The 27,771-nt window shown below is 41.1% G+C and overlaps 1 protein-coding gene across 1 annotated transcript; it reads left to right on the plus strand.

Moving 5' to 3' along the window:
• Nucleotides 1–231: 231 nt before the first annotated feature.
• Nucleotides 232–27,733, plus strand: ARG1 (arginase 1). The gene is made up of 8 exons (XM_040350436.1): nt 232–342; nt 8,876–8,948; nt 13,163–13,337; nt 15,317–15,476; nt 17,293–17,387; nt 19,334–19,438; nt 22,467–22,603; nt 26,864–27,733. Exons 1-8 carry the CDS (start codon nt 283–285, stop codon nt 27,028–27,030), a joined length of 972 nt encoding a protein of 323 aa, XP_040206370.1. The 5' UTR covers nt 232–282; the 3' UTR covers nt 27,031–27,733.
• The last annotated feature ends 38 nt before the right edge of the window (nt 27,734–27,771 follow it).

Genomic DNA, 27,771 nt, shown 5'->3' on the forward strand with positions numbered 1-27,771 from the left:
ACCATTTCACATTGTTATTTCGGTTATATATATATCATTTGTGATGTAACATATTTGTAAGTACACATGGTCCAGTAACAGCCAGTTTTTTTTCATAACTACATCACCAAACAAATACATTGCATTGCAGCAGCAGATGATGATGCTTTTTAAAAGGAACAAATTGCATAACCTTTGTTGGGTGGAGATGTTACACCTCTTTACCTCACCGTAAGGGAAAGCAGAACAGTACAAAAGGAGAGTGTTAACAAGCTGACCCACACACAAGCAGAGACAGCCACAATGAGTGAAAGAACTAAGAGATCAGTAGGAGTTCTTGGAGCACCCTTTTCTAAAGGGCAGGTGAGATATTTCCCATAAAGAATGCTTGTTGTTTGTAAATTATGCTACAGCAGTCCTTATCTGAAAACAGAAGCCAGACGTATATTACTAATTAACTGAAACATTGGAACAAATTTCCTGTATGTATATTTTATTTTTATTTATTTTTTGTCTTTTTATTTATTTTTTTGTCTTTTTTTCTAACATCATAAAATGCACAATTACTGTGAAATTGTATAGAAAGCGGACATATAGTATCTGATCAAAACTTTTTTTTTTTTTACTAACACTTTTGTTTTCTTGGTAGTGCCCTTGCCATTGTCTATAATGTGTATCTATGTTGTTTGCATGATTTTTGTTGCAGCATCTTTACCCCCTGAATGAACTTATCTCATTAACTTTAATGCATTAGAAAATAAGTGATACATAGGCTTAAAGAAAATCTGTCCAAAGCTGGGCATTTTAAACTGATCAGGTTACCATTTAAAAAAAAAAAAAAAAAAAATTGCCTTCAGCTAAAACATGTCAAAACCATCAGTTGATGGAAATTTGACTCTGCTGCCTCCAGCCAATTGATGTAAAAAATGCCCATCACATGCTTTAGAGAAGCCTGACAGGCAAACAAGCTCAACTAATTCAGGAAAGGTTTTTATGTAAATGTATCTGCTAGTAATTCTGTAGCTGCTGAATTTTAATATGATGGCCTGTACACACAATCCGAATATCGGATGATCGTTTTTTGAGAGCCGATCACGGCGGTTCATCCGATAAGCGCAAAACTTTTCCTCGTACGATGCCAGATGGTATGATTTTTTGGTTTAGTCAGTACAGTTGTCGTACAATACAAATACATTAAACACGACAACACTTCTGATTATTTTTTTTCTGTCGTACGAGAATTTGTGACTTTAATAACCTAATTGCGACTAGTAAGCGAAAAAAGTTGTACGATATTCGGCTCGTGTGTATGGGGCATAAGGACACTTACCTGTCCAGGGATCCAGTGATGTCAGCCCCCCCAATCGGCTTTGGGTGCAGACGCCAGCATCTTCACTAAGGTGTACGTTTATCAAACATTAATAATTTATTTCAGTTCCCCAGAGAAAAATCTTCTCATCGCCTTCTGAGAACAAATGTTCTCCGCTTCATAAACAAGGTGCCAGAGGAGATTTTTTTTTTTCTCGTTGAAGTTTTTCCCCTGAGATCTGAGGAGAAGGGGGAGGGGCTGCCTGTGATCTCCTCAGACACCTGTGTGATTACAGAGCAGCTGAGTTTTAAAAGTGAAACCAAAGTTATAAAGAGCGTGTTATTACATGAAAATAATAAGGGCTGTTTTTTTACACACATTGTGACACCTTCGCTTAAATGTGTGTTTTGGCCCTTTTTTTTTTTAATTGCTAATTTTGGCATTATTTATGCGCAATTTGCATTTTTTTTTTCTCTAACATGCCGTATATTTTTAAAATGCATCTGCCCGTTGTGTGTTTTTTTTTTTTTTGTGCATTTTGGCGCTTTTTAAACGCGCATTTTGGCACAGGTTATTTTAAGATGCATTTCGGTGTGGTTTGTAACGCACACTGTGGTGCTTCTTTTAGCATATAGTTTGACACTTTGTTTAACATGCATTTTGATTTGCTTTCTATGCATATTTTGGCAAACGGCACATTTGCTGGCCCCTTTTGAGATGCCATCAATAATTCATGGCACCGCAAACATATCATGGCAGGAACAAAGATTGTCTCTGAACAAATTGTAGCCTTTTATTAAAAGGACAGCACTACAAGTCACAGCAAAATAAAATAAAAACAGTCAGGTTTTAATTTGCTGTGACTTGTAGTGCTGTCCTTCTTTTAATAAAAGGCTACAATTTGTTCAGAGTGCGGCTGTCCAGAGACAATCTTTGTTCCTGCTTTGCTAAGTGCATTGCCTGCGCCTGAGTTGTCTGCAGCAGAGGATATTCATCTGGGTTCCCACCTGGAGCGGCTATTCCCTTTCTGCAAACATATCATGCATGTGTTTCTGGAATGCACACCAAAATGCAGTTAAAAAAAATGAGCAAAAATACAATACAAGCACCAAAATGCACATAAAAAATTACTAAAATGCATTAAAAAAAAAAAAAAAAAACAAGCCAAAATGTTTAAGAAAAGCAGCAAAAAGTGCATCAAAATACAAAAAGGCAAATCTATTTTTTGGGGGGAATGGAGCATTGTGCATTTTTTTTTATTTTATTTTTCATTGCGCATTTTGGCAAGTTGGTAGTGTATTTGTCAAATGTGTGGCACAGTGCATGTCTGCTAACTGCATTCCCCAAATGCCATTAACAATGAATGACGCCCAAAAACGCATTGCGTATTTTGACAGAATTTTACAGCAATTTGTAATTGTGGCAAGAATTGCGCAATTCTTAATTTCTCAGATGTGAATGGGTCCTACCTTCTTCTTTTTTTTTTTTTTCACACACACTTATTTATATCAATCTTTAAGCTTGCTATTGCTGATATTCGGAAGAAAGAAGCCTCTTTCACATCAGCTTCTCACCCATATTCTCCACCTCTGAGCTGGAGAATCTGGGAGGAGATATTTTACAGAGATCTTCAGATTTCACCTTCATAAACTGGTTATCTGTGTAAAAGTGACTGACAGAAGGGTGTGTCCAGTAATGAGAAGTGAAAAACATGTTCTCATCTCGGCTTCATAAAGCCTTCGTGCTTCAGCCTAGGTTCACACTGCTGCGAATTCAAAATCGCGGTAAAATGCGATTTTTGCCGCGATTTCGGTCGCAATTTAATGTAAATCGCGGCCCGAAATCGCAAAAAGTAGTACAGGAACTACTTTTTGAAATCGCAGATGAGGTGTCGCACTGATTAGGCAGTGCAATTGCTGCCGATTTGAGATGCGATTTGACATGTCAAATCGCATCTCAAATCGTTCCAAATCGTACCCAGTGTGAACCAGGGCTCACTGACGGTTTCCTACTGCACATGCACGAGTTGCGCTGCCCTTTCTGAATGGTCCTGCTGTCTTCTGGGACCTGTATGTATGTGTGTGTGTGTCCCATAAGGCAGCGAGGGAAGGAGAAGGAGCCAGACAGACTTTGAGATCGCCACGTCGATCTTACCCAGAAGTGGGAGCAGGTGCCTGTCAAAATCTGGTACCTTCTCCCTCTCAAAAAGTGCCATATGTGGCATGGAGGGGGTAGGGTGCGAACAAACAGAGCTTGCCTTTTTGGATGGAGCTCTGGTTTAATTGCTTGTTTAGTTCTAGGGGACATAGCTAGGTTCCAGCAGCATCTTCTCCTCCATGTTCCAGGGGTCTAAGGTCCTGATATCATCAAGACGTGATGACGTCAAAGGACAATCCACCGCCAGAGCATTGAGTAGCGCTGCCTTCCAGGGGAGGGGAAGATCAGGTAAGTAAAAGCATTTTTAATCTCCCCTAGAATAAACAAGCCACTAAACTTTGCAATTTCAGTGCAGCTGCAATGCAAGGGTTACATTTTAGGCTTCTTTGAGTAGAGCTTTAGAGTTAGAAAATTAATGTTTGTTTTTTATTGGCTGCAATTGTATTTTCCCTGACCCAATTTTATACCAGTTCTACTGTGCAAATGTTACAAAGATTAACCTATTAACATGAGCTAGATAAAAGATCATAGTAAATAGAGTAAAGTCTAATCTGTGGACTGGTTAAGGTAAGTGTTACATATTAATTACACTCATCTTCGCACCCACATTCTACATATTAACTTCCCTGCACATGGCCGGATGCAAATGCTGCATCCTGCACGGCAAGCTACCTCTCTGGTGCTGATGGTGCCTCCAGTGTTTCCTGGACCTGATACATTTCAGCAAAGATTAGAATGGGTAACCCAAAGCATCAGAATCAGCTATTCTCTCAGTGATCTGATACCAGTAATCAGTTATTTGATTGTTTTATAGGGGCTACTGTGCTTTGATACCAAGTTGGCTTTTTTCACTAATTTGATAAACTCAAAAGGATGGGGCGATGAAGTCTGTTATTATGCTGCAACCTTCCCACACAATTATCATTTACCTTAATCAAAAATTGGGGCATTCTGAAGTTGCAAGGCAGCATAAAATATGAGAAGTAAAAAAAAAAAAATCTAATTTTCTGGTAAATCATTTCAGTCAGTTTTTGTGACACAAATGTCATTAATCATTCTGATCAGATTGCATAATTCGGCATCCATCAATCAAGATGTGTTGATAACGCTCACTTTGCCTAAGGGCATGTCTGAAACTTTGCCTGTTTTACTAAGAAAACATGTCAGCTGAAACCAGTTACTGTATGAAAGAGCTAGTTCATGTTGGCTTCAGAGGGTTGCTTCATTAGGAGACAATTGGAAGTAAGCACCATGGGCCAGATTCACAGAATAGATACGACGGTGTATCTCCTGATACACCGTTGTATCTCTTGTCCTATCTATGCGGCTGATTCATAGAATCAGTTCCGCATAGATAGACCTAAGATCCGACAGGTGTAATTGACTTACACCGTCGGATCTTAGAATGCAATACTTCGGCCGCCGCTGGGGGTATTTTGCGTCGTATTCCAGCGTCGGGTATGCAAATGAGGATTTACGACGATCCACAAAGGTTTTCGCGTTCGTTACGTCGTCGCTAGTAATTTTTTCCCGTCGCAAAGTTACACCTGCTTTAACATGGCTTAACTTTAGTCGAGCCATGTTAAAGTATGGCCGTCGTTCCCGGGTCGAATTTCAATTTTTTTTTTTTGTTTTGGCGTAAGACGTCCGGGAATACGAATGGACGCTACGCACGTCGCCGTTCTAAAAAATGACATCACATCGCGCAAAGCACGGTGGGAATTTCTAAACTGAGCATGCGCAGTATGTCCGGCGCGGGAGCGCGCCTAATTTAAATGGTACACGCCCCATTTGAATTGGGCGGGCTTGCGCCGGACGTGTTTACGATACACCGCCGCAAGTTTTCAGTGTAAGTGCCTGATCCACAAAGCACTTTCCTGTAAACTTGCGGCGGTGTAAGTGCTTTGTGGATCAGGCACTTACACTGAAAACTTGCAGCGGTGTAACGTAAATGGGTTACGTTGCGCCGCCGCAAATGTACCTGAATCTGGCCCCAAATATGTAAAATTAGTCAGCTTTGATACCATAACTTAGCCTGTAATGCAAAAAAAAGCAAAATCGCTATGCATGTTCAATTATAAGTAGCATTTATTTAATTTCTACTTAATCAGAGGGCGTAAGTCTGGAAAATGATGATACAGACACCTTTTGGCTTTGAAAGCTGTTTTCACAAAGCCAGGGGACTGGAGGTCAGAAAGATATTCCAAGTAAATGCAGAATTAATTACCTATTAATTGTCCCTTCACGCTGTGTGTGGCATAGAAAAAAATCAACCAAAAAAAATAAGGTATATTTATATGCCATTGAATAAGTCCCTTATCTTAAACATTCATCCCTGCAATGATAAAGAGATATATATATATATATATATATATATATATATATATAATAATGAGAGTGATAATCAATATTGACATCAGTTCATTGCATCATAACACAGTTAAGGTAAAACATTTGTGATTTATTAAAAGTATATGATAGCCAATATTAGGAATACACATTTATGCATTATCACATTCTTGTGACATTATACTGTACACAGATAAAACTTTAAAAGAAAAAAAGTGCATTTATTTTTTGTGCTTGTCTTAGTTCTCATGGCGCTTTCAGTCCCCAAAACAAGCATACACTTTATAGCATCAGCATTGTAATAATAACACAGACCATAGTTATTTTTGTCAACCCAATATAAGCTTACTTACTGTGAGTTCTACCTGTCTAATGGCCATCTCTTTCCACGACCTCCCGGATTCCTGCATGCTTTGCACCTTCTCTTCTGCTGTTTCAAATTCTGAGGACTACATGTCCCATGGTACCTTGCTGCCTGCAAGCTGCGATTCCTGAACTGACTCCACCCCTTAGCACCTCTGTAGTTCTTTTAGGCAGGCTCTGTGAAATGTGTGACACAGCATTGCCTAATCACAAGGCATAGTGACTCTATGTAGCAGAATACAAAGAAGTGATTGTGTAGGGGTCGCCGAAAAGTAAGCTTACAACCTTCAAAATCATTCAGATTAAGAGAAGACTAGAAATAATTGAAATACAATGTGGAAATACACTTTGACCATAGACACTAAGGCCTCGTACAGACGGACGGACTGTTCGCTGAAAACGGTCCACCGGACCGTTTTCATCGGACAAGTCCGCCCGGAGATTTCTGTCTGATGGTTGTACACACCATCAGACAGAAATTTGCGCGTACGCGGTGACGAGGCCGCGATGACATGCGCGGCCCTGGAAGTTCAATGCTTCCACGCATGCGTCAAAGTGATTCGACGCATGCGAGGGATGGCGGCCGATCGGACATGTACGGTGAGTCTGTACAGACGACCGAACATGTCCGACGGACAGGCTTCCAGCGGACATGTTTCTTAGCATGCTAAGAAACATTTGTCCGCTGCAAAACGGTCGGCTGGACAAATGTCCACTGGAAACCTGTCCGGTCAGCCATACACACGACCGAACATGTCTGCTGAAACTGGTCCGTGGACCAGTTTCAGCAGACATGTTCGGTCGTGTGTACGGGGCCTTAGAAATAACTTTAAAGCCATCTCCAACCTTAACTGCCTTCTGACCAGCCGCCGCAGTTATATGGCGGCAGGTCGGCACAGCTGTGCGAGATCGCGTAGCTATACGTCATCTCGCGAATCAGCCAATAGGGGTGCGTGCCCGGCGGGCGCGTTCACCGCCGGGCACCCGCGATCGCTCGTTACAAAGCCGGAACCGGGAGCTGTGCGTGTAAACACACAGCTCCCGGTCCTGTCAGGGGGAGAAATGCCTGATTGTCTGTTCATACAATGTATGAACAGCGATCAGTCATTTCCCCAAGTCAGTCACCCCCCCTTCGGTTAGAACACACACAGGGAACATAATTAAACCCTACCTCACCCCCTTGTGTTAACCCCTTCCCTGCCAGTGGTATTTTTATAGTAATCAATGCATTTTTATAGCACTGATCGCTATGAAAATGCCAATGGTCCCAAAAATGTGTCAGAAGTGTCCGCCATAAGGTCGCAGTACCGATTAATAATTTGCTGATCACCGCCATTACTAGTAAAAAAAAAAAAAAAAAAATATTAATAAAAATGCCATAAAACTATGCCCTATTTTGTAGACGCTATAACTTTTGCGCAAAGCAATCAATAAACGCTTATTGCAATTTTTTTGCGTTAAAAAAAAAAATATATATAGAAGAATACGTATCGGCCTAAACTGAGGAAACAAATCGTTTTTTTTTATATATTTTTGGGGATATTTATTACAGCAAAAAGTAAAAAATATTAATTTTTTTTTTCAAAATTGTCGCTCTATTTTTGTTTATAGCGCAAAAAATAAAAACCGCAGAGGTGATCAAATACCACCAAAAAGCTCCATTTGTGGGGGGAAAAAAAGGACGCCAATTTTGTTTGGGAGCCACGTCGCACGACAATTGTCAGTTAAATCGACGCAGTGCCGAATCGCAAAAAGTGGCCCGGTCATTGACCAGCAATATGGCCTGGGGCTTAAGTGGTTAAACCAGACCATAATACCAAAATCATCGCTTTGTTTTTTGATACTATGTGATTAAAGTTTTGGACCCAATTTTGGAGACCCTAGTGTGCTGGTGACACTTCCTTCTCATACATTTCTGTAAAACACAATGCAATATGGCTACCTGGAGGGGTTCTGTACACAGACTGTGTACAGAACACCCCCAGAAACATAATTTCCTGCTTGTGTGAATGGCTCACTGATTTTCCTAGAAGTCTGCACTAAGATACAAATTGGATGTCAGGCATCCCTGCGACAAAATTGTCATTATTGGTGAGATACTCCCAACAGGAAATTGCATATAAAAGAATGCAGGCCCAGCAGCTTTCCTCATTAGAGCCCTGCAAGTGCAGCAGCTGATTATGAAGCCACTCACATTAGACTTACTTTCCACATGGACACAGACAAACACACAGGGATTTCTTCAGAATAGCAATTTGTTTTAACATTTGTTCTCTGTTCAGGTTGCCCAGGCCCCCCTGCTGGCTGGGCCCAGTACAACAGCCAGTTGTACTGGCCTATCAGCGGCCCTGCCTGAGCATGCATTAAGACAAAGCAATATTAAAAACCCCAAGGCTCACAGTGTCTGTGATTTGTCCTGATCTCCTCCCAATGTGTCCTTCCCCCAGATGTGCCGTAGGGTTCTATTGTAACCTGAAGGCCAGAATGTTCTGTCTACTATATTTGCGTCATTATTGTCATCTACCCTTGGAATGTAATCTCATAATAAGATGTTTGCATTTTTTAAATTAGTAATGTGCATTGTGTTAAAAAAAATTTTTTAACCAAAGTAAATCTGTATGTTATTGTGGTGTAACAATATGTGAATATAAAGGTCAATTGTATATGTCTGATAAGATTATATCTATCATTCAAAACATCTATATTTTTTTACCACAGGCCAGAGGTGGAGTGGAAGAAGGACCAATTTACATAAGGAGAGCAGGTTTAATCGAAAAACTAGAGGAACTCGGTAAGACATTTTACAGTGATTGTAAGCATGTGTCTGCCTTTCTATCCATCTGTATATCATTCAATGTTAACCTATGCATAGGTAAAACCTGCAGATGCCAATACAAACAGCTTGTTTGTTCCTTTTTTACACAAGAAAGATGTTTTGCATATCATTTGATACAAAATATTTTTTCAAATTTTTATTTTCAATTAAAGTTTGTGGTACCCTAGGCATCTCCCTTGCAATATTACATTGTTACTAAACCCAGGACCCTGCATTCACTATATCTGGTCTCCCACAGTACACAGAACATGGAAATGCAAATATTTTAGTAACTATAAATTGCTAAATATCTTTTCTCGTCAGCAGTTAGAGCAGTCTTGTGACTTCTATCAGGGTCTGGTTAAAGCTTGTAGGATGAGTTTTCATTCTCCTGTGACTGGCCTATGAGGCTGCATGACCCCTGACCCTCTGGACAGTGCTGATTACATGCACTCTAGCAAGAAAAAAAAAAATCTCTAGCAATACACACCAAACTGAGCATTTGCAGCATGCCCCCGAGGCACTGTACATTGAGGAGATGGTTTGGGGACTGTGGAAGAAGGGGAGGATCAGAGGAGACGGGATCAAACAGCATTTTTATACAATGCAGAGAATTCACACCTTAGGGTTCCAGAGTGAGCATAACAAGCATGTTTTCTGGCATATACAGACTGATTTTACTGTTGTGGGTTTAGTAACACTTTAACTGTATGAGCTGCTTACTAATTGCCACTTTGTGGTATGCACGCACACAAAAATTACCTTAAATTATATCTAAAATCGAAGAACAAAAATAGAATTTTCTGAAAGTACAGGAAATACCTGTTGATCCAGTTAATAATATTGTGTCTTTAAGATTTCAATTCAGTGCACAGAAAGTTGCAAACTATTTTGTCAGCTTCCCTCGCTATCTACCATAAATTTCACACTATGTGCCCAACATGTATTTAGATGAGGAGAGGGGGACATTTTTGTAGTCCAAATCAGTCGAGCAACCTAGGGTAACAATGCCACTCCTCCATAAACAACCAATGGACTGCACAATAAAGAACCCAAAAATGAACCTGCAAAATATCAGAAGGATGTGACTTGTTACCATGTGAAGAAAACGCAACAGATGGTCACTGATCCAACTCTTGGCCAGAGAGCAGGTTGGGAAAGGCCCAGAACTGGTAGCAGTAGAACACCCGCTAAGGAGGAAACCACACTGCCTCCGACATACCCGGAGACAGCCCATGAGCGTAGCCACACACATGGGATAAATGGCGCCGGATGTAAACACTTGCAGGCCTCTCCTCCATAGATATAGTATAGTGATAGCATTGTAATGCTAGGAAGTATGTTTTTGGCAGGCTCATCAAGTTAAGATAAAAGGAAAACCAAACTACCACATCTAAGGATTGGCAAGCTGCAGTTTGTGTGTGGGTTTTTTTTTTTTTTTTTTTTTATATAGATGTTTCTTAGAAGAAGGTGTCATGGCTGACTGCAAACATTTCTGAACATGTTCAGTGGAAGTCTTTCCTAAAAGTTTAGGACAGGATTGGCTTCTAAATCTTTAACACTTTGTTTGGATAGACAGGCCAAATCCAGTTTACAATTGATAATCGGGTTTGTACTGTGCTGGTAGATCTCATTAATTATGACAAGCACAGCTCCAGCAGATACAAAGACAACTAATTTATACATTTTCAGTGCTGGAGTAATTAAAGCCGCGTTCCACCCATTTAAAAGTCAGCCTTTTAATTAACACACTCATCTGTCCCACGGTCCAGCGATGCAGGTGCACAAAGTCCCGCTCATCTCTGCGATGCCAGCATTGTAGCTGTGGCTTCACAGCCGGGCAGGCACTGTGCATGTGCGAGCCGCGCGTTGTGAATGGCCAGACAATCTTCTGGGACCCGTGACGTGTCCCAGAAGATTGGAGGGGAGAAAGGTGAACTTCCAGCGCCAGGGGAGGAAGTGGGAGCTGGGTGCCTGTCAAAACTCGGTACCCCCCCCCCCAAAAAAAAAGTAATGTCAGGGGGTCACCAGTACTTGGGTGATAGTTTCATTTTTGGGTGGAACTCCTTTTTAAAGCTTTCTGCCATGTGAAGGGGGAACGTAGTAAATGTAGGTGTTATCCCAATATGGCTGCTAAAGTGTAAATACATTTTACATTGTACAATTGTGAGTAAATGTTGTGGATCTTGCAACACACTTGTCTTGACCACAGTGTATGCAATATTTTGAGTCTTGCTCCAACAATATTGGTCATGACTATTGCATTACTATACTGTGCTGAGAAAACTGTGTTAACATGTACTGTAAATTTCCTACTGGAAAGAACCTTAGGTCACTGCCTGTAAAAGCCAGTCGTTATTCACTGCTATACTGTGTACCCCTATCTATGACGCATTTATAGTTTGAGCAGACATGTAGTAATCCTTTTAGGCTCTGGAACTGTGAAAGTTACCAAGGTTTGTCAAGATTTGTATGACGCATATAACTTGACGTGACTGTCAACATTCTTTATTTTAAACAAAATTTCCCAGTATCAATGTAATTTTATTAAGAGCAACCCGATTCATCTGCCCTTAGCTCAGGCATGCAGGGAGGAGGGTGTGCTTAGTTGAGAAAAAACCTAGACTGTGACTGATACTGTAGTAGACCTATAGGCAAACAGGACTAAGGTGTAAATATCTTACCACTTGGGATAAATAAAATGCCCCCATTTGTTCCACTGTGTATACCTGATGGTAAGTGGTGGCTGTCTTTCCTAAGCTACGGCTAATCCTTGAGGACTAGCTGTGGTCTACACTTTAAACCAAGTGCAGAGTTGAATAGAGGGCTGTAATACCCCTTCATGGGACAAGGATCTTTGTAAACTTTTTTTTTTTTTTAAGTTGCACCAACCAGTCAAAAACATCAGGACCCTGCTTGGGGTCTACTAATGGTTTGTGGCCACTTTTATGAAGATGTCTGAGTGTGTTGTTTAGTTACTACTAGTCTGAGATAATGTATTTAAAAATAAATGGTCTTCTTTGCTTGCAAAAATAGTAGGAACAGCATCTGTGACCTTTAGACACGTGACAATTAAAGAGGAGTAGGTCTTCCGTCCCCCCCAAAAGTTAGCAGCTGAAAATACTCGAGCTGCTAACTTTTAATATAAGGCCGGGGATCCAGCACCGTCCTCCCCCCAATCAATGAGCTTTGGGTTCAGGAGACGGCATCTTAATGGCCAGTACACACGATCCGAATATCGTACGACAGATCGTATGACTTTTTTCGCTTAATAGTCACAAGTAAAATGAAATAGGTTATTAAAGTCACAAATTCTCGTACGACCGAAAAAAAATAATCAGAAGTGATGTCATGTGTTGTAATGTATTTGTATTGTATTTTCGGACGACAACTATACTGACTAAATGAAAATCGTACGATCTGACATCGTACGAGGAAAATTTTCGTGCATGTCCGATCGAATAATATCAGATGAACTGTCGTGATCGGCTCTCGCAAGTAGTGTACACACAATCCGAAAATCGTACGATTCTTCAGCGGACGATCGTTTTCGTCCGATATTCGGATCGTGTGTACGGGCCATTACTAAGGGTAACCGGCAGAGCTTCCCACTGCACATGCATGACCTGAGCTGCACTTTGAATGTTCCCACAGTCCCCTGTGGACAAGGAGGGGGAGATTAAACTTTCACTCGGATTGCTGCGGCATACACACAAATATGCACACAGGTAAATTCCTTGGTGCTCACTACATGTAAATAAGCATGCAAAATCCAGCCAGTGCAGCTGCGGGGGAGAGAAGGGAGTGTTGATTATGGATGGACCATTAAAGTCTATGGGTGATATCACTGCTATAGGCTTTATTAGCCATTGTCAGAATGCTTTTTTCCTTCCCTGCAGCTGCCGAAAACCTGAAAATGGGTAAATAAATCCATCTTTCTTACACAGGTTAGTTTGCATAGGTGTTAGGTGTATAGCTGGAATTCCAATTTAAAGAGGTGGAGGGAAAATTTTATGAAAAACTCCATTAAAGGTCAATCTGTTTTATAATTTTCAATATTATAGAATTCCCAAGCTTGTATTTCAAACAGAAATGCCAAGGGTACACAACACAACATTCCACATATTACTGATGATTACGTTTTGCATAAAATTCTGTGTTATGCTACACTTTTTTTTTTTTTTTTGCAGAATATGATGTGAGGGATTATGGCGATCTGCATTTTCCTGAGCTGGCCTGTGACGAACCCTTCCAGAATGTGAAGAATCCACGCACGGTTGGGCAAGCTACAGAAAAAGTTGCTAATGCTGTTTCAGAAGTTACGAGAAGTGGAAGAGTTTGCTTAACCCTTGGTGGAGATCACAGGTGATTATATATTTTTTGTAAAAAAAAAAATCTGCAATAAAAACCTTACTGTTCAACTTCAGACAAATATATATATATATATATATATATATATATATATATATATATATATATATATATATATATATATATATATATATGTGTGTGTGTAAGTCCAATGGAATTCATCGGAATTTTCAATGAAAAAACTCTGATGGGGCTACACGCATCATAAAATCTGATTTGGGGGGGGGGGGGGCACCTGTTGAAAATGAGTAGCAAGTTTGACTTAAATAAAATTCAAGTGGAGTAATACGAAATACTGCAGTCCCTTTCCACTCTTACTCTTCTGCCATAGCAATGTTAAAAAAAAAAAATTAAAAAAAAAAAAATCTGTAAGCCAATTACACATCCTGGTCTTGTAAAAAAGAATTGGCCTGCCTATGTACACCTCTCCTTTTTGCTAATGTCAAACAGGCCAGAGTAGTTGTCATTGTTGCTCTGGTGCAGACATTGACTGGATTAGGTGCAGACAGGGCTGGACTGGGAAAAAAGTTTGCCCCTGGACTTCATCCAGACTGGCCCACTTTGACAGGTCTCTCCCATGGCGGCCAGACAACTCCCGCACCCCCCCCCCCCCCCCCAGGCCACCCAAGCCCCTTCTCCCCCTTCACTAGCCATTCTACTTTATTAGAGTAGAGCGGCTGGTACTGGTACTTTTTATAGGCAGTACCAGTGGGAAAGCTACACATTATTTCACCCATGGAAAAGAATCAGTTCGGTGCCCCCCCTTTTGGGATAAGATTAGGCAGAAGTGAAAAACTCCCAGGCCATGCTGTTGAGTCAGTTGTCTGTCCCCTTCCCCATGCTCCTCTGTCCCCCCCCCCTGCTCCTCTGGTCCTCCCCCTGCTTCTCTGTTCCCCCCAGATGAGCGCTGCAAAGAGGGAGAGGAGGTAAGCGGTGCGGGAAGGGAGAGACAGAAGAGCGGAGGGGGGGCGGCGGTCTGCTGTCACTGAAGCCGGCCCACTGAGCCATCGGCCCACCGGGAAACTCCCTGTAGTCCCAATTGCCAGTCCATCCCTGGGTGAAGATACACATTGGAGTGTTCCAGCTGCCTTGTAGACAGATGTCGATGTCTGGGCTTCTGATGTGTTGCTGTACCCTAAAAGAGAAAAGGCGAGCCTGCTGTATGTTGTGCATTGCTATATATTTTTTCCATAGCTAGGAATCCGGGTAGTTCAGTTAGGCACCACAGTTATCGGAGATGTCTTGATGTGACACGATGTCTTCCACGCATATATTTGTAAAAAAAAAAAACGGTTTATAATCCTGAGTTGCTGAAACAGATTAGTTAGTATTTTGGTTAGTTCGAAAGTGTGCCAGGGAATCCTTATTGTATGGAGATATATAAATAAATAAAAAATGGCACGAACATATGGAATCCGATTGCCTCTCTGAGGATCAGGAAGGAATTTTTTCCCCTGCTGTAGCAAATTGGATCATGCTTTGCAGTGGGTTTTTTTTTTTTTTGCCTACTTATGGATCAACTGTGGGTATAGGATTGTGTATATGGGATTGTATGATATTATTTATTTTATGTTTGAACTAGATGGACTTTTTTTCAACCTGACTATGGATTGTTTCTAAATGACAAACCTCATATCTAGATTCCATCAATTCGTGATCTCTGCAGAAAAAGCAAATACATTTTTTTAAATATTTTTGCCCATCCCTTTTAGTTTTCTCCCCAGATTAACTTGAAAGATGTATAAGCAGTAGGCTGGTGCCCACATTTCTGTTCTTTGACCGAGGCTTGGTAGGGCAGTGGCGGAGAGACATTCCATTTGGTTTGCCTCATACTGCGTGCTAATGACACATTAAAATTGTAACACATTGTTCCAAGAGAAGAATTATAATGGCCTATGAACCAGATGTCCCCAAACAATCTGTTGTGACATATATTTTTTTTTTGTTTACCCCTCCTCTTTGTGCTGATGCAGCTTGGCAGTTGGGACCATCACAGGACATGCTAAGGTTCACCCTGATCTTTGTGTTGTTTGGGTGGATGCCCATGCAGATATTAACACTCCATTGACATCACCCAGTGGCAATCTACATGGACAACCTGTCTCTTTCCTAATCAGAGAGCTACAAACCAAGGTAAGCCAAGGCTTCCAGTACACATTGCTACTTTCCTTCGTAATCACTTGTGTATTAGTTGTTGAACGTATTGAATGATGAAAATGAATGCATGTTTCTACCAGTTAATTCAACGTAAAGGGGTCTGATCTGGGAAACAAACCATCAAGCTTTTTTTTTTTTTTTTTTGCGATAATCTCTGTATACAGTATAAACACAACAACCCACATATAGGGCCAGATTCAGATACATTGGCGTATCTTTAGTGCGGCGTAGCGCATCTGATATGTGCTACGCCGATGTAACATAGAGAGGGAAGATCACTTTTCACAAAGCACTCGCCGACAAAGTTGCGGCGGCGTAACGTAAATAGGCCAGGGTAAGCCCGCGTAATTCAAAGTAGGTGGAAGGTGGGCGTGATGTATTTAAATCAATCGTGACCCCATGTAAATGAAGTGCCGAACGGCGCATGCGCGGTATCACAACGAATTTACTCCCTAACATACGCTGGCTTAATGCCTGTGATGTGAACTTAACTTACGCCCAGCCCCATTCATGTACGACTTGCGTAAACAACGTAAAAATCGACGGCTGTTCCGACGTCCGTACCTTAACATGACTTACCCCTGCTTTATGAGGGGTAAACTTACGCCGGACGTAAGCCTTAGGTAAACGGCGTAGCTTAATACGACGGGCGCAAGTACGTTCGTGAATCGGCGTATCTAGGTCATTTGCGTATTCGACACGTAAATATGCACCCAAGATACAACGGCGTACTAAGACTTACGCCGGTCGGAAGAAGCCATATTTCAGGCGTATCTAGTATTGTGAATAAGGCGTGTAGATACGACGGCGCATCTCTACACTTAAGCTGCGTATCTGTAGATACGCCAGCGTAAGTGTTTTGTGAATCTGGCCCATAATGTCTAGTTAACTTTTAATTGAAACTAATATGTTAACAGCTGAACAGTGAAAATGTGAAAATGTATCTGGTTAATAGAAATGGCTAATTGGATGCTATGGTAACATATCATGTTTGGCAATACTCCTGTAATTATTTCCAATGTATTCAGGTGCAGATAAACAGACAGACAAATGTGGCAGGGATCAATTAGTCAAACTGGTTCTGTCAGTTATGGGGAAACCAATTTTGTGTGGATTAAAATGTCATTAATCTTAACAGCCATAATGAAAATTGACTAAATTATGTGTATTAAGTAATGTAATCTTCAGTGCCCACCTCTTTAAAAAAAAAAAAAAAAAAAAAAAAAAGTTTACTCCTTTTTTCCCTACTCTTCATCTTATCTACCCTCCTTTTTTTTTTTTTTTTGCTGAGCTAGGCACCTGCTCAGTCCCGGTACTTTCCAACTGAGTATGGGATACCCTAGAACCATTCAAACTATCCCTAACTACTCATGGTTTCCCCTCTTCTTGAGCCCCACCTTGGAGCAACACGTTCCGATGATACTTCTTAGTATTCAAAGACAATGGAGAGGTTATGAGCTCTGTGTTCTGTAATACACTTATTATCTTGTGCTCTTATTAAGGTGTGTCTTGCTGAACGTTCTGTAATTTACCTTTGCTGAAGACTTCTGCCAATTTGCCATGTTCCAATGCTGCACGCAGCTCTAAAAAATAAATATGGATTTATATAATTGGCCAAAGGGCATTATGTAAAGTCAAGTAACCCATGGCAACTAATCAGAATGTAACTGTATCAGTCTGCCGGTTCAGATGGGTTTCAGCATTTTGGCCATCATTGCCCTGTATACTACCTGAATAAACAAAAGTTTGAATACTAAAATGGTAAAGCTGCTAATTCGTTTTTGTTTCTTAGGTGCCAGCCATCCCAGGATTCTCTTGGGTGCAGCCAAGTCTGTCTGCCAAAGATATAGTATACATTGGACTGAGAGATGTAGACCCTGGAGAGCAGTAAGTCCATTCTCAAGCTCTCTGTTGAGTAGCAGATGAACTCCTGTAAATTTGTAGATGCTTTGGGACAAGCTTGTCTTGCGTAACATTTTAGAATCTATATACAGTACAGGTTTTTTTGTTTTTTTAAAGTGTAACATCCCATCCTGAAGTATCAAACTCTTTAGATCAATGCATATATAAATGTGTGACAGACTGAATACATAATTAAACCTGTAGTATCATCTACTAGTGAACATTAGTATAATGCCAAGAGTACCTATTTAAACTACACTATGTTGAAAAACCTGGGTTGGGATGCCATTTGTATATGTTATTTAAGTTCTCATTGGCATCATTCCAAAATAAATATAAGGATAAACCAAATAGTGACACAGAGCAGGACTTTAAATATGCCCCTGAGAACTGAGACCACACTAAATTTGTATAAAAACTTGTACAAAATTGTTTATTGAATTGCATGTTAAAAAGACATAAAAAACGTTGTGTATATACTAGGGTTGTCCTGATGCCACTTTTTTTAGGACAGAGTACACTTAGTTTGTTTTTTGTCATGTGACAATTTGACTGATTGGCACTGACAGATGGATGGCACTGATTGGCAATTGCATAATACAATACATGAATAAGGAGAGGAAGGATTTTGCAATGCTATATAGTATTGCAGAATTCTTCCTTTCCTCTCATCATTCATGTAATTTAACTTCTAGTAAGTATACCAATGCCCATATTGGTACACCTTGCACTTGGCTGCAGTAAGCCAGCAGTGGACATCTTGTTACACCCAGTCTGAACTATATGAGCTGGGTGTAACAAGATGTCCACTGCTGGCTTACTGCAGCCGAGTGCAGGGTGTACCAAGATGGGCGTTGTGATGTTTACCTTCCGACGGAAACACGGAACGTCACTTCCTGTACCGAATGTGACTGCTCCGGTCACCATTTTGAAAGGAATATGTGGCGGCGCCCTGCACTCCTGCCTCGGCCAGCTTACTCCCTTGTTCAGCTGCTGCCAGACCGATCTCCTCTCCGTCTGCCGACTTCCGGTTCCAGGTATCAGATCTGGCATCGGGAGCATTTGTGTGAGTACAAGTACTCGCACAAATGATCTGTATCAATACCGATACTAGTATCGGGACAACCCTAGTATATACCATACAGTATAAAGTTTGACGATAATATTGGGATGGTCTACGTGTTTCGTGGGAGCACCCGCTTCTTCAGGACCACAGAAATCATATGATATTTATAGCTCTAACTACAAATATATTACAAAAAAAAAAATATCATAGAAACAACATATATAATGAATGCAAAAAAACACTAGTAAATATAATATAATATAAGGATGGTTTGCTTGGACAAGAACACTCACAAGGAAATGGGGGGGAGAAGTTGGGGAGAGGAATAGCCAAACCCCCTCCCGGTAGGTTTCATAACTGGTAAATTCATCATAACTCCAATAATGTACGATGGAAACAACGAATTATGTAAACCGTAAGGGAAAAAAAGATCTTCAAGTGGGTACCTAATTTAGACTACAAAGCCATTTAAAAACAAAAATATTTTAAATACATTTCAAAACGATATGCAGAATTTTGCAAAACTGCTGTCAATAAGGGCTAAATATAGAATGAACATGGAGTATGATGCACACAATCTGATTCTAGATTAATTCTAGCTCAAACGCAATTCTTGCTAGCCCCAGTGTGATTTACTTCTGCAGGTGTTTTTTATTTATTTATTTATTTTTTTTTTCAATTCACTGCCCATTTTTCTCCTGGGGTTGAGTTTTTATAATGTGTTATTTGTGGAAATTAAAAAGGCTAGGAACACCAGACAAGAGAATCCCCCCCCCCCCCCCAAACAATATATTGCCATTTCATTTGTATTTACATTGTCCTTGAAAAATACACTTCTGAAATGCTATTATGCTTTTTTTTGCAGTTATATTCTGAAGACTCTTGGGATTAAAAGCTACTCAATGTCAGATGTGGACAGGCTTACAATAAATAAAGTGATGGAAGAAACTATTGAATATTTGGTTGGAAAGTATGTATAAATTATATAAACTGCACAAAATGTTTGCATTGTACATGTGGGACTAAACAAATGCTGAAATTCAACCTCAAATAACTGCCAAGGGTAGCTAAAGTTCACATGTGACTCCTGAGCCACTCTAACATGATACATTTGATAACCCAACCTTGCTGATCTGATCGGAAGATCATCAAGGTTATACTTTACACGGGGGCTATGGATCTCAGTGAACACCTTCTGTCAATGGGTCTTAAGAGAGAAAAGTCCATTGGCCAGGTTGGGTTTCAGCAGTAATTTTTTTTGCACCTGAGAAGCATGGGTATCTCCAAACGGGGCACAGATGGCAAAAAATAAACCAACAGAGGTTATAAACCCCCCCCTGTTTTCTCTATCCCATAAGAAAAAAAATGTTTTGCCTATAGTTATACTTTAAATATGCAGTTCTAATACATTGCAGTGCCCTCCTTGTTTTTGATTTCTTGGCACCAGTTTGGATCACCCCTGATCCAAGGGGAGCTGCAGGAGCCACAGATGTCATCACCTGGAGCACCAAAAGGACCTTATAGTATCGAGTACATTTGTTTGGTGATGTGATCTCTCAGAGATTGACGCAATCAAAAATCTCCACCATGTGATACAGTCCTTGTTCTATTTTAGACAAAAGTCAGATGTATGAGGTTTTTCATGTAATTTAATATGATGCTATCATTCTGACTCAAATAGAGATTTACGATGCCTCCATAAAACAACCAACTGAGAAATAAGGTCAGAGGAACTGCAGTCTGCTCACATAATTTGTAATAAAAACATCTTTGCCATTCTGACGCTTCCCTCCAACCACTTTGCATATTTTATTATATACTGTGATTCTGTACTTTCCAAATATGCTGCAGAAATCTTCCTCCACCGAGTCTGGCTGCATCCATTTTAAATGTGGGCAGCTGAAGCTGCTGCCTGTTCACTTCCTGGATTTACAGACACACCTCCAGTTCTCATTGGTCCTCTTATGACTCATCCCCCCTCCCTTTCTGGCAAAACGGAGAGCTGTGCATTATGTCACGAGCCTAGGCTAATGATCAGACAAATTGGAAGGGGCTGTATAAGATATTCACTGGCAGAACACAAAATGTTTTGCTATCCAAAGTTAAAGGCAAGGGCAGAAGATTTAATTGATGGAAAGATGAAAAAATTACTGAAGGTCTGCTTTAAGTTTGCTTTGTCAAAGAAACTAAAAATATATGTAACCTCAATAGTAGCGCATATCCAAATATTCTTCTTGTGCTTGTGTCATTGCAACATGCTCACCCAGATTAGACATACATTTGTTTACACGGTATTGTATATCTTTTTTAGTAGCTAGTGACTATGTGGACATTGTAGTATAAGTGCGAATACAGGGAGGGACAATAGAAACATTTCACTTCTTTCCCAATTTGGAGTTATAAACCTGTAATTAAACATCATCTATTGTAACTAATTGTTTTTTTAAACCAAGCGGATGCAGAAGGATACACTAACAGTAAAATGGTCATAATTATAGGATTTCTGAAGCCTTTATATTTTTGTAGTCTTTTCACCTGATAGTAATTGCTTTAGCTGGTAAAAGCCCTGAATCGTGGCACATTTGCTTGTTTCACATGGAAAGGGACATTAGTACTGTTCTGGCATTTCATATTGATTTGAACAGGTCATATTGATGAAAATTCCCTCTGTAAGAATGTTCCTATGTCAGTGATTTACAGGATCACTGACATATACAGTATATGTTCAGCTGATGTAAACTTGGTGCAACTATGGATGTCATTAGAATAGATAAGTATGGGAGCTGTTATAGCTGACCTTCTCCTAAATACATTAGATGCATGGCTGTATCTTGCTTAATACTTTTAATTCACCGACCTGCAGCCAACATGTTGTAAACAAGAATCACAAAATGTCTTACCTCATTCCTGTTTGTAGCTCAGTTACTCAGACAGCATTGACGTTAAAGTGGATTTCCACCCAACTTCCACTTTTTGAAATCCTCCCCCCTCCAGTGTCACATTTGGTACCTTTTCAGGGGGGAGGAGGGAGAAGATACCTGTGTAATACAGGTATTTGCTCCCACTTCGGGGCATGGCTCACCTCGGTGATCGGGGTGACCTAAGCCACTTCCTGTGCCTACACTGTCCTCCCCCGTTGTCTTCTGGGAGACACAGAGGTCCCAGAAGACAGCAGGAACAAGTGAGGATGCGTAGCGTGACTCGCGCATGCGCTGTAGGGAACCAAGAAGTGAAGCTGAAAGGCTTCACTTCATGATTCCCTCACAGAGGATGGCGGTGGGGGCAGCCAAGAGCTGAGCGACTGATCGACTTTGACTGCCGACATCGTGGGCACTCTGGACAGGTAAGTGTCCATATATTAAAAGTCGGCAGCTGCAGTATTTGTAGCTGCTGGCTTTTAAAAAATTTTTTTTTTTTTTTTTTTTTTTTTCAGGCGGACCTCCGCATTATTCCATCAGTATGACAGCCAGGGAACTGTCATTCTCTTAAAGGAGTTATAAAGGTTTTTTTTTTTCTAAATGGGTTCCTCTAAGCTAGTGCATTGTTGGTTCACTTACTTTTTTTTATTTTTTTTTATTCTAATTTATTTTATTTCTTTGTCTACATTTCTCATTTCCTGTTTCTCCTCAGTAAGCTTGCCCCCATTATCTGACTGGGGGTTAGTCAGCCAGAACAGCTTACTGAGGAGGAACAGGAAGTGAGAAATTCAGACAAAGGGGAAAAAAAACATTTAGAAGGGAAATCGAAGGAAAAGGTAAGTGAACCAACAATGCACTAGCTCAATTTAGAAAATAAAAAACAAACCTTTACAACCTCTTTAAAGCAAGGTCAGCAATGGCAGCCTGCATAATGCTTATGATGTCCTCTAAGGAATATTTTGCCATGGAGGAAAGACATATTCTGTATTAGTATTTGTCATACTTCGAGAACTGTTTTAATTATGACTTTTTAATGTGTCTGCCTATGTATGATGTTTTTATATTTTTCACTATCTGCAGGAAGAAAAGACCCATCCACTTAAGCTTTGACATAGATGGTTTGGATCCTAGTGTTGCACCTGCTACTGGCACACCCGTCGCTGGAGGTCTCACCTACAGAGAGGGCATGTACATCACAGAGCAGCTTTACAATACAGGTAACTTACTATTCTGCCAATAGTCTGCATACGCAGGCACACCTCACTATGAAAGTGTTGCCACTAATCCAGCCAGCAGTCCTTCAGGTTTTGCTTTGCATTTGTTTCCAATCATCTTTGCAAAACTAAGCCAAGTCCATTCTTATTCACATGGTCAGCTGTGAAAGTCCCTATTAGCTGTTGAGATCAAATGCAGGGCATGGGCATAGCTCCAAGTTTTCTAGAACTCATAGTTCTATGTACAGTACATTCCTCAAGTATAGGGTATAAGGGCTTATTGAACATTGGATACACCACAAATCTAGATAACCACAGGTTTCGACTAGGGTGACCATGTGTCCCGGATTGCCCGAGACAGTCCCGCATTTTGCAGGTCTGTCCAGGGCACATTCATTGCAGGACAATAGTGTCCCGGAATGAAACTGACACTGCCACCCCCAGGCCAATCTGATGCCCCCAAAAAAGGCCACCACATCACTGCTTTACTCACTGACAGTACTTGTCCTGGCCAGAAATGCCTGGATGAGCACAATCCCCACCCCCTGCTTGTGATTGGAGAAATCATAAATCCCACCTCTTGTGTCCAATCACTGTGCTGTGATTCGTTACAGCACAAGCTGATTTTTGGGAAAGGAGGGTGTCCCTGAATGGTAGTTTGGAAATGTGGTCACCCTAGTTTCGACACCATTGTTAGTTTGATCACCTCACAAGTTTTTTAAAAGCTAAACTCCAGGCAGGTAGAGACAATTAATACAGCTCTGTATTTATGAATATAAAGTATACTGTGCAATTAAATGTGTTTTATTTAAATGCAAGCAATGCCTTTTATTCATGTGCAATAAGGATCATGCTGATGGAGCAGAATTACTGAGAGATGAGCCTTTTGTTCTAAGTCTGCTTCACTGTCCTGTCACAGAGAGACAAGACCTCTAAAGCTGGTCATAGACAGAGCAATTTAGAAAATTGCTCCATTTCCTTATCAACATTGGGGGTTCGCCCTGATGGAGAATCCCACCCGCAGGGCCATTGTGTTCTCCCAGTTGGGGAGCTGTCCCTGCCGGGAGAACAAAATGATTACTTCTAGCGGATATAATAGCGTGGAAAAACCGACCGGCTGCTTGTACCCCAGTTGATCGCTCAACTTTGGTACATTCAGCCTGCCCATACATGGTTCAAATCTCAGCTGGTACCTGCTGAACTGGCTGAGAGTTGGAAATGTCTATGGCTGGCTTAAGTGGTGTTAAACGGCAGGAGAGAAATTTAGTAACTTCCCCTGCCAGTTGCAGCTCCCATTTTTATGTATTTCATCTGTATATTAGCTGTCACCTGAGTTTCTGGAACAATACTTATGTTTAGCTCATTCATTTTTCTGCACAGCTTGAAGTTGGCCATGTATGGATTGAAAAGCATCCGGTTCAACAGGAACCAGCCAAATTTCGATCCATGTGTGCTCAACACAAGTCAATCTAACATTTGACCTCTGTCAAATGGCTTTGTTGAAAAACTTTTCTCCATCAGCTAGCTGCAGCCACCGATCAGTGTATTCTGGTAGAGGACAGTCGCAACTTTTAGAATACAAAGGAAGAGTGAGGAGGATTCCTTCATCTACCTTACTTGTGTGATAGGGCCTGGTCTTTTTGCTGAGTCTTAGTCTGGCCTTCTGGCTGGCCGGTGTAAGTGATGTCCCTGTCAGCGATCTGGTAGGAGGAGCTGGTACTTCCCTGGAAGGCGGGACGGGGTAAGACCATGCAAATCTGCCGTGTTGATGGGGCGGGGGGGGCGGACCGACCTGGAAGGGCTAGTATTGGTGGAGGCTGCTAGCCACAGCTCTCCCTAAGAAAACCTTGAAGGGCTCTCGATCTGGCAGGGGTGGAGGGCTGCACTGGCCGGTCGGGGGGTTGGATTTGGGACTTTGAAAGCCTATGGTGCATGTGCCCCTGGACTGCCAGGTACCGGAATAATCACTGTGAGTGAGGGTCACTTTGATTTGACGGTACCACGGTCACTGCACCAATACATTCGTTTGTGTTTTTTTTTTTTTTTTTTTTTTTTTTTTAAAGCACCTGCCTCCTGGGCTTTTTATGTTTGGTACACGTTTTTGCACGGTGTGATGAGTAGGGTACTGGTCCTCGGGCCTGTCCTGAAAGTCCTGGGAGGGGGTGGACATGGCCTTCTGGCTTAGTTCGCCCTCTCTCATGGGGTCTCCCTTCGGGGGAGCCTCACTGAGTACTTGGACGGGTCTATTTCGGCAGACCCTCCAGAGAATGGGGTCTGTCTGGGTTCGGCTGTACAGACCATAGAGTAAGTACCTTGTTCCCTGTCAGGAGCCTAATGTCCCGTGGATTCAGGGCAGGGCCCTCTTTTAGAGGGCCAAGTGTACCTGCTGCACGTTTGTGTCACTCCTTTATGTTGTGCACATTTTTTTATTTTTTTTGCACCGGGTGAAATTTTTTTGAGTGTGTTACACACACCATGGGCTTTCTCTCTCTCTCTTTATCTCTTTATATATATATATATATATATATATATATATATATATATATAAAACTTGTGTGATAGGGGGAATCCATGCATTTCTTTTCAATCAGTCCCAGCTAGCTGATTAAAAAAAAAGAGACCTATGACCAGCCTTGGTGACTTTATATACTGTAATGCAGGCAGCTGGATCCTGAAGAATTCTTCTTTGCAGGGATGCCCCGTCCTCTTCCGGTCTTCAAGCATTACAATGGCTAATGGCTCCAGGATGGGCTGGGCTTCTGTAAAAGTTAAGCCAAAGACTCGCTCCCTGCTCCTCCACTAAGAAAAATCTTTCATTACCGCTGCATGTAACACAATCTGTGAAAGGGGGAGAAGATCCTGTGGCTCATTAGGCTCCCCCACATTCAGAAAATATATGTGTGTGTGTGTGTGTGTGTGTGTGTGTGTGTGTGTGTGTGTGTGTGTGTGTGTGTGTGTGTGTGTGTGTGTGTGTGTGTGTGTGTGTGTGTGTGTGTGTGTGTGTGTGTGTGTGTGTGTGTGTGTGTGTGTGTGTGTGTGTGTGTGTGTGTGTGTGTGTGTGTGTGTGTGTGGCGCAGGCGATGCGGCCCAAGTTCTTCACAGCAGCTCAGAACTGGAAGATTACTTTCTCATTGCTGGAAAATCATTGCATTGCTCATGGGTGTTGCAAGGTGGCAAAAAGATCAGGGGCTTCAGCCTGAAGTCCAAGTCTGGCATCGGGGGGGGGGGGACGATTGTTACCTACCTGACGCGCACTGACCTACACTGACACACAGACTTCAGGTGACGTGCCCTCCTCCGGCAGCTTAGCTGTAGTGTGCAGCGCGCCCATCACAGTAGACAGCAGGGCCTGCTGAGAGGGCACTTCAGGCAGCCGCAGTGAGAGGAGAGCGAGAATCTTCTCATAGTGGCATGGCAGCCACATTGTAATTCCCAGCTTCTGAAGCCTGCAGCGCCTACGATGGACATCGCACGTCCTGCGGTCCCGGCATTGGACCAGTGGGATGTCCATCATAGGCACTGCAGGCTCCAGAATGCGGGACCTGCTATGTCACTCGGCCACGCTCAGGACCAGATCGGTCCCCGCTTGGGGCTAATAACAAAATTGTGCATGCCCGAGACTCGGCTTTTTTGGGCCCACTCAGGGCTCCCGAAAGCCACTGGCATTGCAGGAGATATGAAGAGGAAAGGGCATCCTTGAACTGAGGGATTCTACAAGATCCAGCTGCCTGCACAATATAGGAAATAATTCATTACAGGTAAGTAAACTTAAGCCATTTTTTTCAACTTTAGTCACATTAAGATGTTTTTACCCAAATTTAGATAAAGGCCTACCGAGTCATTTTAGGTTTTTAGATCTTAAAGATTAACTGCTATTGTACCCAATCTGTTGAATATGTTTTTTTCTTTTTTTTCCCTTTTTGTTAAATTCAGCCAGCAAACGGTAAATGTGTAGGTGGCAAACTATGACCCATTTGTGTGTTCCCAGCAGCGGTTGTGTTGACTTTAAAAAAAAAAAAAAAAAAAGTCAACACCACATGTAATGTCAGCAGGAGATCTCAAACCTTCTCTCATATACCTTGCAGAAAACAATTGGATTCTGGCTGTTTAGTTTGGGTAATAGATCAATTTCTCAATGCTTTGTGAGACCTTTTTAAATCTGTAAAAACATGTATAACAAAGCAGCAAATCTTATATTTTTGTGGTGGTTTCGTATATTTTTCTGAACACATTTAAACAAGCCAACTTTTTTTCCTGGTTTAGGCTTACTTTCTGCAGTGGATATGATGGAGGTCAACCCATCGCGTGGAGAAACAGAACGGGAAGCCAAGCTGACTGTAAACACCTCCATCGATATGATCCTGTCCTGCTTCGGGAAGGCACGAGAAGGCTTTCATGCATCCTCCATGCATGTTCCTGATCTGATTTGAATGCCAAGTCCTCTGCTATGTCCACCTTGCATACTTCAATTTTAATTATTAAAACAGTATATTTTAATGGACAGAATGCTCATATCAAAATGCATATATTATCATTTCTCAGCAAGTTTGTTACATTATACAGTAGAGTTGAGAATTTCTTTCATTCTCATGTTGACAAAATATAACTGCACAAGATAGGGAATCATAGCACAAATAATATTTAAGTTATATTAACTTCTTTTCTTTAAAATGTAAGCATTTAGAATTTGAGGTCTTTGATCTCTGTGACTTGTTTTTGTATGCTTGTTAATGTAGATTTATCTTATATATATTTTAGAGAGAGGAATAGCTTGCTGTTTTGATGTTACCAGTCATAATTTATTGATATAAATGAAACGGTTTTACAATGCTTCCATTTTTGTCTGATGGGGGGGGTTGCACACTTCTGCTGCAGTGCAATTCATGTATAGCATATCCTTTGCCAGTTGACTGCTTTCAAATTGCATCTATTAAATGTCTAAGCAATATTACGTTTGGAAACACGTTTTGCACATATTTATGTGTTCAGGAAGTACTTTTGATATAGTGTGTTCTTGTACATAGGAATGTGCATCAAAAAACTTAACTATTCAGAGTACTTAAATAAAATGTAGAAGTAGTGATAGCTGGGTCTAATTTATCCTAAAATAAATTTTGTTCTGACCTGAAAAAATTGCTTATCACTACTTTGTAATACCTACATGTATCTGT

The sequence above is a fragment of the Rana temporaria genome, chromosome 4 (assembly GCF_905171775.1).
Source record: "Rana temporaria chromosome 4, aRanTem1.1, whole genome shotgun sequence".
NCBI classification, from domain to species: Eukaryota; Metazoa; Chordata; class Amphibia; order Anura; family Ranidae; genus Rana; species Rana temporaria.